The sequence below is a fragment of the Nematolebias whitei genome, chromosome 2, assembly GCF_014905685.2.
Source record: "Nematolebias whitei isolate Nwh7 chromosome 2, NemWhi1, whole genome shotgun sequence".
Taxonomy (NCBI): domain Eukaryota; kingdom Metazoa; phylum Chordata; class Actinopteri; order Cyprinodontiformes; family Rivulidae; genus Nematolebias; species Nematolebias whitei.
In genome coordinates, this window is record NC_056499.1 from 36,439,323 (window position 1) to 36,450,530 (window position 11,208).

The 11,208-nt window shown below is 37.6% G+C and overlaps 1 protein-coding gene across 1 annotated transcript in view; it reads left to right on the forward strand.

The window, feature by feature from the left end:
- Positions 1–11,208, forward strand: part of map2k5 (mitogen-activated protein kinase kinase 5) — a gene marked incomplete at its 5' end in the record, with an annotated part of 66,584 nt that overhangs the window by 19,154 nt on the left and 36,222 nt on the right. The window contains 5 exon segments of the mRNA XM_037697672.1: positions 1,728–1,776; positions 1,877–1,950; positions 2,871–2,921; positions 3,015–3,086; positions 5,744–5,773. Of these exon segments, the coding sequence (XP_037553600.1) occupies positions 1,728–1,776; positions 1,877–1,950; positions 2,871–2,921; positions 3,015–3,086; positions 5,744–5,773 (276 nt within the window).

Below are 11,208 nucleotides of genomic sequence, written 5' to 3' on the forward strand. Positions count from 1 at the left end.
GGGGCTGATCCGGTATCAGTATCGACCTCCGATACCAGCATAATTTATGTATTGGATTTTTCTGATCCATGATTCACGTTGGCTTCAAACTATGGAATGGATTTCCTGAACTGCGGCGTGTCTCATGAACCCAGAGTAATTAGACCCACCTCACATTCTGGAAATCCAGTTCATAGTTTGCAGCCAGCTACAATGTGAGGGCTGAGTTAGCAACACTGTGGCTAACAGCTAACCAACTTTTCATCTAAACATGTCCGCTGTGTGGAAGTATTTTACACTAGAAACACCATAAAATAAGACAGCAACGTGCAATGTCTGCAGAGCCATAGCGCCACATTAAACCAATGTAAAGATAGTTTTATGATGGACATTCGAGCTTCGGGGCTTCAGCGGGGCGCTACTCTTGCTCAACCTGAAACAGGCAACTCGACCCCGGCCAGCCGTGTCCAATCTGTCCGTCTCTGAGGAGAGGCAGACTGAGAGCGGCTGACCGAAATCAGACTCCCTGCTTTGGATTGAACAAGAAGATGTCGCTGAAGCCACGGAGCTCGAATGTTTACTGAGAAGTTGCTAAACTTCATCATAATTAATGACCAACTGCTATCGGTTGTAGAAAACAAAGGATTTTGCAGTTCGATACTTGGAGCCAAGATATAGTTTACCCTCCAGGAGATATTTATCAGTATAACAATAGACAATCATAAAAAAAAACATGATATAAAAATTACAAGAAAATTATATATATATTTTTAAAAAAAGAAACAAAAACAGCTACATTATAAAGTGATGTAAAATACTAAAAACAGGGACATGTCTGTTGGTTTATGCCATGAACTTAGCAGATGTTTAAAGCCATTTAACATTTTATTTCATTTAATTCATTTATTCATTTATTTAAAAGAAACATAATAAACAAAACAAGTTCATCAAAAAGAAAACATTGAATGAAAAGAGTGCAAAAAGAAGAAAAAAATGTTTATATCTGCCCCTTATTTAAAAAAATATAAAATAACTTTAAACAATCATTTAAATTAATCGCTTTAATATCCACTTTAAAGCTAGGAATAAAAAATATATATATTTTGTGTTAGAATTTAATTCTAGCTTTGAAGTTTATCCAACATTAATAAAACTTACCTCAAGTTGCCTTTTTGGACATGCATGCATAGATTTATACAAATTGTACTTGCCTATAGAGAGGAGATTATTACAGCCTCTTAAAATCAATAATGATGATGATATTGGGCCACGCCCACTTCTACGCAGCAGAACGGAGATCACTGAGCAGGAAGGCGGAGGGAGGAGGAGCTGCAGGAGGACGTTTCTCCTGCAGTGTGGGCTGCACAAATGTGCAGCAGGTGTTACATAATTTAAAATTATTTGTTTTAAATACAAATTCCATGCCAATCATGCGGTTCATCCATCAGTCAGTCATTTGTGTGCCATATCCACATATTCAGGTCTCTTTCGTAAATTAGTCCCCGAGGCTCAATAAGATTAACTTGTATAACTAAAGATGAATGAATGAATATCCAATCTTATTTTGAAAAAACGCAATAGAGCGAGTCCGCGAAAAACGAACCATGAAGTAGCGAGGGACTACCGTTCTGTATCTTTGTACCTAGCGTGACTAGCACCAAGTTTCATTTGTCTAAATGCTAAACATTGCTGGTTAAACGCTTTAATCAGTTGACATGTTTCTCATGTTTTGATGCTTCTGTCTCTAGGTGGTAAAAGGCCTGACATATTTGTGGAGCCTGAAGATACTTCACAGAGGTGAGTAAGGTTGCTGCGTTATTAAAAAAAGAGCAGAGTTGATAAAGACAAGCAGCGGAGTGCTGATGTTGCAGTTCTATCAAGCAGTTTGTCTCCACAGATGTCAAGCCTTCCAATATGCTGGTAAACACCCGAGGACAAGTCAAGCTGTGTGACTTTGGTGTCAGCACACAGGTACACTGATTTGTTTGTATTAGAAGAAAGAAAGGGAAAGAGATGAAACCAAACAGTTGTGTGAGGCTGCGTGACACAGAGCTGTGCGGTCGGTGTGTTTGTGTGCATTCACAAACCTGTGTGCATATGGTCAGCCTGTCAATCACAGCATTCATTTTGTACTCAAGACATCAGTGCTGTCCCAAGAGTCTTCTTCTCACAGTAGCTCCCCCCACTTCCATTGTTCTGCAGCCTTCAAAAAATCACTTGTTATAATTATGATACCCCCCCTCGCAGTGCCAAGCCTCATTGATATGTATTCAGTAGATTGGGGAAAGCGTGGGTGGCAGACAATAGCCTTGTCATTGTGTGTGTGGGTGTGTGGGTGCACATGCACATGTGTCAAAGTGTGTTTTGTAATGTAATCATCAGGGACAGACCTTCTCCATTACCCAAAATATCAACCCTATAGAGTATGTCTGTTCTCTGAACACACACACACTGTCCCTTCTGTGGCACAATGCTATTTATACATAACCTTCCCTTCCTAGGCTACTCGAAGGTGAATTTTACACCTTGAGTCTGTAACACAGGCAACAATGACATGACCTAACCCCTGTTTTATTTTTAATGTTTTGTGTTTATCTGCCTCGTACACAATCCTCCTGTCTTGCTTTCTGCAGGACATGTTTTTTGTAAGCCGCCTGGGAACAGATTCATTATCCTGATGACATACAGACTCACAACTGTCTCCTTGTCCTGCCTTGTGCAAGGGTTGAACGTACCCCAAAGTTTCCACCTGACGTTTATGTCATGCAAATGAAATATTGCATTATGCAATTTTTATACTGTAGAACAATAATCAATCTCATATTGCTGCTTGAATGACTTCTCTTTTTCAGTATAATTATTTACGTTAACATTGTTGACTTTATTTGCAGTTGGTAAATTCTATTGCCAAAACCTATGTGGGAACCAATGCATACATGGCGGTGAGTTATCCTTCATTTTTATTTACATTTACAATAATTTTTTAGTATATATATTTTTATTTTTGTGAAGTTTATGTCGCACTTTGCTCACAGCCAGAAAGAATATCAGGAGAACAGTATGGGATCCATGCTGATGTGTGGAGTGTGGGCATCTCTTTCATGGAGGTATGCAAATTTTAAAAAGGCCTCAAGCATTATTCTCTATTTTATTTTTGTCCAGACAGAACTAGCATACATGTGTAAAGAGGGAGGGAAATTCCAACAATAGCAGTCGATTTAATTTCTTGACTGCACTTTTTGTTATGATGCGATTAAACTGTCCTGTTTTTAAGGTTGCTTGTTGCTTTGAATTACTCATCTCTTTTCATATTGATGTTGAACACGTTTAAATGACACCGTGTTTCCTAATAACACTTTAATTTCAGTGGAACACTTCCCTGTTTTCTTGCCCTCATGGTCTCACCATTGATTCTCCATCTGTTTCTGTTTGCAGTAACAGATGATTTGTGGCCCTGTCTCTCTTTTGTTTGTCAATAATGTTTATTATTATTGCAGTTCTAACAAAAATAGATGAGTTCACTGGGATGCAGCTATGTCACAATCATTGACAAATTATCTGTCTAATAAAGATGGAGCTTAAGATCGTTCCTTCTGGCCTTATTTCATTTTTCTAACTTTGGATGTGTGCATTTAGCTAAATTTTTAATTAAATTCAATTCAGTTTATTTCTATAGCACCAAGTCACAACAGAAGTCATCTCAGGGCACTGAACAGAAACATTTATATACATAAAACTTAAATTAATAACATTATCTGAGGAGCAGACTGCTTTGAGTCTAACTTCATCGCAGAACCAGGCTCAGGACAAGCGGCCATCTGCTTAGACTGGCTGGGCTCGAGAGGACCAGGAATGAGGAACAGATACACAATGGCAGGTCAAGAATCACATGTTAAGATAGAAATAATGTCAAATGAAAACTATTAATTTGTAACAATTCGTTTTAAGAAATTAGGCCAATTTGTCCTCGTCTAAGCCTATAGCAGCTTAACAAGCCAACCCTAACTATAGGATTTATCAAAAAGGAAAGTCTTAAGCCCAGTCTTAAAACTGGATAATGTGTCAGCCTCATGGACAGAAACTGGAAGTTGGTTCCACAAGAGAGGAGCCTGAGAACTGAAAGATAGGGGTGCACCGAAAAATCATCTGGCCGATTTCCTTGATTTTGGAAGATTGGCCGATACTTACATGAGCAACTGATTTTACTGATTTTTTTGTAGTTTTAACAACAATTGTCTAAACTTCATTTATATTTCAGAGCACTTCCTCATGGCCAGTTAAAACAAGTTTGTATGGTTTCTTAGATATTGTTCAAGGGTATGTTTTTCAATAAAACAAGATTGGCAATTGAAGGTGCATTGTGACCTTATAACACTTGGCAGTGTTGCTTATAAAACAAAATCAGTATCGGCAGGTCAGACTTTTTAAAGCTCGGTGATCATCCAAAAAACTGCAATCGGTGTGCCCCTACTGAAAGATCTTCCTCCCATTCTGCTTTTGGAAACTCTAGGAACTGCGAGTAAGCCTGCAGTCTGAGAGAAAAGTGCTCTGTTAGGAAAATATGAAACGATAAGATATCTAAGATAAGATGGAGCTAGGTTGTTGAGAGCTTTGTAGGTTAGAAGTAAGACTTTGAATTGGTTAGGTTCGATTTAAGATCTTAAATGAAATCTTTCTCAGCTATACAAAGCTGGAAATAAATCTTTGTCCACTTGATGACCTGTTAATATTCAAGGGAAAACAAATATTTTGTTTTGTATTTGCAAATGTTTTTGCACTACATTGTGAGTTTATTCACCCGGTCTTGTTAAATGTCACCTGCTTGCTTCAGAGATATGCTTTTTCAATCGTCCGTGCACTTTTGTATCAGTGGACTGACTAAACATTTGTGAATCTTGAAGTTTAATCTGGTCATTTTACCAATAAGATACATTTGACTTGAGATAAAAAAAATAAATCGTCTCCAAGTAAACTGTCAAGGTGAACAACAGCCTCTCCTTTCTTAAAAATAGCACACAGGCACACTTTACATATAAGTGACCTTCAAGCTTGTCCTCTATGTCTTTATCAGCCTGTCTTGTTCTCTGAAGGTGGTAATTGCTTGGAGTTTGTTAACTACTGCTTGATGTTGTTTGATAAACATGTTTTATCTGCAGGCTGGCTCTAAGTTTACACCGAACACTATAAGGCTCAAGTTCTGCAATCCCTTCGCCTATATTATATATCATTTCTGTTTAGTTTTAAATTATGTGCAGTTTACACTTTGGTTACACTTTGGTAGTGAGAAGGCAATAATACATTATTACATATATGCAATACTGTGCAAAAGTTTTGAGTCATCCCTTGTTTCTTCATGTTTTACTTTCAAGGAGTGAGATTTTCGTGTAATCCTTTAAAGCAGTTTAGTGTAATATTTCTGCAGATAATCTAAGGGTATTTTAAAGTTTAATTTTTTTAGTGTAGCTCCTTTTGTGATTCCAGTTTTCACCATTTTCAAAGGAACGTTTTATTGTTAAAGTTACGTACCTTTGATCTGCAAGTTATTCTGAAATTAAAAATACTCCTAAAATCAAGGAATAAACGTAGTTGTGTTTTTTAAGTACTGAACAACTTATCAAAGTACCAGTATTAAATGAAACATTTCAGGCACATTTTTACTGGCAGTGAGTCCATTTGTTTTAATTACTTTGGTTGATTTTGTTGTTTTATTTTTGTGGGGGTTTTTTTAAAGACCTTACCTCTAAAGTCTCTTTTCTCTTCACAGCTGGCACTTGGCATGTTCCCCTATCCACAAGTAAGTAGTTTTCAAGTGAAATTCTTGTTAAATGTTTGTTTTAAGGCCCATTGTCAGTATAAAATATGTAATTTCCATGTAAAAAGCTGGAAAATATTTCTCAGGATTTGTATTTGACAGATAAGGTCAGTGTCTTTTTTAGTGCAGCTATATTTTCCTTTATAAGACAATAGCTGTTCTAGAAGATACTGAATAACAAAAATATGTTTTTAGCTACTTTGTTGCAAAATGATCCTGAATAACGCCAACATGTCTACAAGATTTAAAATCTTTGAATTTGTTCAAGTTTAGTTGTTTACGAACAACTTTAAACATCTATTGTCTGCCACAGATTACAGTAAATGAAGATCCCCCTCAAATGTAATTGCTGACTAAAGAAGTGACTTCCCAATCCCATCAGGTCTTAATTAGTCCTTTAAGATGGGTTTATCTCACTAATCCCTCTCAGAGCACTCTGAATCTGGTCACCTCATGCAATCTCCCGTCTGCCAGCCTGCACAGCATCTTAAAGAGCAGATTTATGTTTGGATTTTATGGTGCCACAGTCCGTTCCTGAAGATGCATCAGTTTACATAATGTAGATTATTTTCCATCTTTAACTATCTGTGGGTTCAACATTTTTCAGTCAGGTCATCTGGACAGTTTCTTTTTTTGTGCTGAAACGTTTCGCCTTCGGTCCGGAAGGCTTCATCAGTCAAGGAAACACACAACAAAACTGATTCTTCCCCCCAACAGCTTACTCCAAAGTGGAACAAACCAGTTCTGCTTGTGATAAGATGGTCTCTTTGGTACGCCCCCTCCTCCATTGCCGGCCCTCTTCCTTGTTGACAGTCGTGTCAAACTGGTTGAAAACACAAAGCACAAAACAAGAAACTGTCCAGATGACCTGACTGAAAAATGTTGGATTGTATACCTGGATTATTGAGCATGGACTTTGTTATCTGTGGGTTCATTTAAACTACTTAAAAACAAATCGGTTCATTAAAAATGTTTTCTACACGGGGTTTGCCTAAGTGATTGTTTTCGGGGGTGCGAGCTATGATTCGAGGGACCGAATGCACAAACTGCTAAAGCTGGAGGGTTTTTAAAGGACCTTTAAAGTCTCAGCTCTCATGCATTAAATGTGTTTATTTGCAGTTCCTGGTGTATTTCATGTTGACGTCTGTCACTGTAGTTTAAATCCTACAAAGTGTTTTTCAGACGTGCACTTTTTTCTGTTAATCTGGCTGATCTTAAAGTGTGAGTTTCACAGTGTCTGAATGAGCACTCAGGTAATTTACTGTGATAAATCTCAACAGCAACCTTGCTCGATCTGCGCCAGTGACATTTATTTACCACTTTGAACTGCAACTTTCACAGCTCCAATAACAGATAGACGTACACAGTTACAGAAGGGTCTAATTTGTCAAACAGGGTGTTTCTCAGAGGAATCAGACTTATCACATTGTATATATGAAAACACTTTCTAAACGTTCCTGCTCCACTGGTTTTGTGATCAGAATGTTGCTCTTCAGAAGTATTATTTCACAACACTTGAGCTTGTATTGAAGACTGCAGCTGAATGTTTGCTTTAGTGTTTTGGGGTCATTCTGCAGCTTAAGTCTGCCACAATTTACTATTAATTGTGTAACCGCAAATAATCTGCTTAATCTTTTTATTCCCTGAAGAAAAGTTAGATAACGCAACACAAATGCCATGTTTTCATGTTCATTCTCACTGTTTGATGATCTAAGTGATACATTTTTGATTCAACATAATGTAGTAGTAACTGATAGTCGTTCCCAACACTTACTCCGAGCACTAACAACTCGTGAGAATGTACCATAAGCTATAAGCTATATATAATGTGGCATTATGTTAATTTAAAGAGTTCAGCATAATGGTTCTAACGCTGTCATTTCTCATTATAAGATTTTCCCAGTCTTATGAATGCTATAGCTTTAATTTTTGTCCTCTGTTGTGTAGCAAAGAGGGGGAATTGGAAATACCCTCTGTCCATCTGTCCGTCTGTTCAAAAATGTAAGCATGATAACGAAAAATAAGTGAGGTACCGACTTCCATTTTAGTGTGTCGCTGCATCCAGGAGTAACAAAGGTTCCTTTCAAAATTTGGGTTGCCACATCAAAATTCAAGATGGCTGCCACCACATATACATATACATATACATATACATATACAATACAATACAACTTTATTTATAAAGCACTTTAAAAACAACACCATTGGCCAAAGTGCTGTACACTGACACATACAAGCATAACAACTATAAATTCAACAGACACCGTAAAAGTAAAGAACTACCAAAATCATAAAACAGTAAACAGTAAAAACAATAAAACAAATAACTTAAAAACAGTAAAAATAACATTGTAATTGAGTCCCCGAGGCTCAATGGGATTAACCTGTATAAATAAAGGTTGAAATAATTTCAAGCTGAGTTAAAAGCCAAAGAGAAAAAAAATGTGTCTTCAGAGAAGATTTAAAAACAGGAATTGAGTCAGCTTGTCTGACGTGCAAAGGTAGTTCATTCCACAGTTTAGGGGCAGCAACTGGGAACGCTCGGTCACCTCTTAGCCTCCTATTGGACTTTGGAATAGCAATTTGGAATTTGGCAGCATTCTGAACCAGCTGAAGTCGAGACAGTAGTAACTGGCTCAGACCGACATAAAGTGAATTACAGTAGTCCAGACAAGTTGTAATAAAAGCATGGATTAAAATCTCAAATTGATGTCATGACAGAAATGGTTTGACCTTGACCAGTTGTCTCAAGTGATAAAAACTAGACTTGATCATTGATTAAATCTGTGCATCTAGTTTAAAATCATTGTCCATACTCACACCCAGGTTACCGGTAGTTGCTGTCTGGGTCAGATGTTTTGTTAAAGGACCCAGATTGGTTTGGACTTTGGAACCATCACTGGGCTTAAACAACAAGACTTTGGTCTTTTGCTCATTAAAATGTAAACAATTCTGACATCCATGCTCTGACTTCTGCCGTATATTCCAGGAGTTGGTTCACAAAGTACTGTTTGTTTTTCTAAAAAAGTTAAATCTGGTCCTCTGGACATCCAAAAAAACCCAACAAAACAAAGCAAATCAACAAAAAAAATGTAGAAACGTTTCGTCTCTCATCCGAGAGATTTCCTCAGTCTGAGGAGCTGTATTCAGCTCAGTCTCTTTAATAGCACCGTCTCAGAGTGGATCAACCAGTTTTGCTGCTGACAACCAAAACCAGCTGATTGGTCTCTCGGATGAGAGACGAAACGTTTCTACATTTTTTTGTTGATTTGCTTTGTTTTTTGTTTTTTTTTGGATGTCCAGAGGACCAGATTTAACTTTTTTAGATTTTTCTACCTGGATTATTGAGCATGCATCAGGATACTGTTTGTTTTGTTTTAATGGCACATAAATGTGGCTGTCATCAGCATAAATATGAAAAGTAACACCATGTTTCCAGAGAATATATCCCAGCAGGAGTAATAAAGGGAAAACAGAAGGGGGCCAAGTATAGATCCCTGAGATACTCCACATGTGAGAGGCGCTACAGAGGACTCAACAGCTCCAACGCGCACACAAAAGCTTCTCTCTGTTTAATACAGTCCTTCTCAAATAGTGGGGCGCGCTGGGGGGGGAGGGGGGGTGTATGCGACCCCGGGGAATATTTTGCGGCAGGGATTAGTTTTTTTTGTTTGTTTGTTTTTTTTTGGCACCATTCTCATTTTGTCAGGGTGCGTTCGATAACTGTTTGCTAAAATCCAGCAACTCTCAGTCTTACTAATAATAAAGGTATGAACAAATATGTCTGTCTTGTTGTTTGGGGAGCCATGCTTGAATCGTGTCGCTGTGACACCTCCTCAGCTGGAGACGCTCTGGATGCTTGTCACCCACAGCACACATTCGACAGAGAATAAAGTCAAAGCAAGAGCGTTACCTGCCCCTCTTCCTCTTTTACTTTAACTTTTTTTTTTTTTTAGTTTGTCAAACCATATTTTTATCTTTTTTTAAATACAGAAGTAATGTTTAATAAATGTTAGGATTCTATTCTTTGCTAACAAGTCCTCCGCTCTGGACGCATTTCGCACGCAGCAACAAAGAGTATAAACTCAAAGCGAGAGCAACACCTGCCCCTCTTTCCTCTTTCACGTTGACAAATTTTTTTAGTTTTATCGACTGTCAAAGCACACATTTGATGTTTTTTTTAAACTTGTTATAAAAACAGATGTTTAACAAATGTTAGTACTCTATTCTTTGCTAACAAAATATATTTTGTCATTAAACAACTTGTCAGGTTCTTCTCTTGTGAGCGCGTTCCCCTGAACCACCCCCCACTCCCCAGCCAGCTCGCTCGCTCTTGAGCTCTGTGCGTCTTCTCTGCTGTCACTGCACTGAAGACCAAGTCCAGGTCCAGCTAAACATTGAGCAGGAGCTGAGAGCTGCAGGATCATGTTTCAAACTGTGCTTCAAAAAGCTGTGCACTTCAAAACGTGCTCATTGTAGCCATTAACCCTGACTTCCTCATTTTGATAAAAAAAATAAAAACTAACCAAAAAAACCCAGCACAAATTGTTTTATTCATTTTTGTTTTGTAGGTCAAAGTGCTTTATATAACACTCCTGTCTTAAAATGTTGTGGATCAATTTGAATTTATTATTATTTATTGATTGTATTCAGTTTGATTGTTCAGTATCAAATGGTCAAAAATATTTACAGTTTTAATAAGGATATATATATATTTTTAATTTCAGGCACATTGATGCACTTTAAGCCTTTTCTGTTACAGACTATAAAACAATGTTAGTAATCTTTGTTGTAAGTTAGTAGGGGGGGTGGCTTGGGGTCCTCCCCAGAACATTTTAACAGGTTGTTAAACATCTATGTTGACCTACATTTGTAAACACTCTGACTGTCTGGGTAACTCGTTCGGCGCTCACCCCCATCACTCTTTTAGGGGCGGAGATGTTTTTAAGGGTAGAAGCGGAAATGCTTACTTCAAGAGGCAGACCTCGTATGTGATATTAGGAAGCTCATGAGTGGCTGTTTTGTTTAAAATCAGTGTTTATGTAATTATTTTCAGTTAACATATCCAGTATAAGTTGTATTCGTTCAAGGCAGTCATATTTGTTCATAACTTTATTATTAGTAAGCCTGAGAGTTACCGGATCCAAGCAAACAGTTACCAGAACACACCCTGTCAAAATAAGAGTTCCCAGATCCTGTTCTGGCAGGATCAGGCTCAAATTAAGCCCGGCTTCAGCCTAAATGTTGGGGAGAGAGGGATTCTAAAGTTATTCTGTTCACCAGTGATTTTTGCTTGCTCAACCCTGATGGGTTTTAATTTAAATAGTTGATCATGTTGCTTTTAAATATATATTCTTATATGATACTTGTTGATATAGGAATGATTATTTTGATGCTTTTATGTCAATTTATACTTA